This window comes from Elephantulus edwardii, unplaced genomic scaffold, assembly GCF_000299155.1.
Source record: "Elephantulus edwardii isolate Elephantulus edwardi_28Jun2011 unplaced genomic scaffold, EleEdw1.0 scaffold00005, whole genome shotgun sequence".
In the NCBI taxonomy this organism is placed as follows: domain Eukaryota; kingdom Metazoa; phylum Chordata; class Mammalia; order Macroscelidea; family Macroscelididae; genus Elephantulus; species Elephantulus edwardii.
The window spans coordinates 26,194,300-26,195,565 of NW_006399755.1; the positions used below are offsets into that span (position 1 = coordinate 26,194,300).

The 1,266-nt window shown below is 51.6% G+C and overlaps 1 protein-coding gene across 1 annotated transcript in view; it reads right to left on the bottom strand.

Moving 5' to 3' along the window:
* RAVER2 (ribonucleoprotein, PTB-binding 2) overlaps positions 1-1,266 on the bottom strand; it is a 157,913-nt gene that overhangs the window by 100,028 nt on the left and 56,619 nt on the right. Inside the window, 2 exon segments of the mRNA XM_006879842.1 lie at positions 5-43; positions 45-359. Of these exon segments, the coding sequence (XP_006879904.1) occupies positions 5-43; positions 45-359 (354 nt within the window).

Sequence of the window (1,266 nt, forward strand, 5' to 3'; positions counted from 1 at the left end):
CCGCCGCCGCCATCTTCTCGGGCGCCCCGCGGCACCGGGCTCCTCCGGAGGCTCGAGGGGAAGCGGAGCGAGATCGCGGGAGGAGGCCCGGGCGGGGCCAGGAGGGCAGAGGCCGGAGCGAGGGCCCAGCCGCGGGAGAGGGAGGGAGGGAGGCGGCGTCGCAGCCACCAGCCGGCGGGGCCAGGGCGGCGGGCGGGGAGAGGAAACCTGAGGCGCCGAGGAGGAGCCCGAGCACCACCTCGCGGGAACCTCCCCTCGGGCCCCAGCCCCCGCGCACAGGCGCGCGCCCCACCACCGCCCGCGGGGGCCCCGGCGTGCCACCCGGACACCTGTGCCGCGCGCGCGAGGCCCCCTCTCCACTAGGCTGGAGCGAATTCCGGGGCTGCTCGGCCACGGGGTCCCCAGCTCCACGTGACACCTCAGGGCTGCTAGCTCCCCTCAAAACTCCCGCGCTGTGACCTCTTGGGGGGCTGCAGGGTAAGCTGGGCTTCTCAGACCTGGGAAGGAAGGAAGGCTGTAGACAAAAACCTCTCTGTTGTGAATTGTGCACATTTGAAGAAATTTGATGTTACACTGAAAAATAAGCGATGAGATCCTCTTGGAAGTTAAAAGGATATTCTGGAGGACCACTTACAGTTTCAGTACAATCTGATCACAGTATAGGAAAAGCCTGGGCCCTTTACTCAACCTTCTGTCAAAGGGTAGGATGCAAAACTTGATTGGTTGTGTATGCAACATATAAAACAATGTTTAACCAAAGACTACAACGGAAAAGGATTACTGCAAAGGGCTAGAGGATATTTGGAATATTACTTCAACTGATTTTAGGGGAAATTTATATTATAGAACTACATTGTAGAAGTTTTTCAAAATGATGTTACCATGTCAAGCTATCTGCCAGTCTGTTACCATCAACAAAGTTGAACTTTAAAATTAAGTGGGTAACCTGAAAATACTCTTGGGGAAAAAAAACTAATTTAACATCAATATGCCTCTTAATAAGAGATAACATATTTTAAATAAGTGCAACCAAGATATTAAAAAACAATTTAAAGTACAGCTTGTTCAGAAATTACAATGTACCCTTGCATATGTTTGCTTACTGTACATACATTTCATTCACCTTTAGCAATAATTAAATAGGTAATCCTGCTTGCAAGGATTGGCCATTCACTTCTGAAATAGCAGGCCTCTGAAAACCCTATGCACAACAGAACACACGCAGACTAACAGAAAGGGCAACCTAGGTAGAACTATCAAGTATGG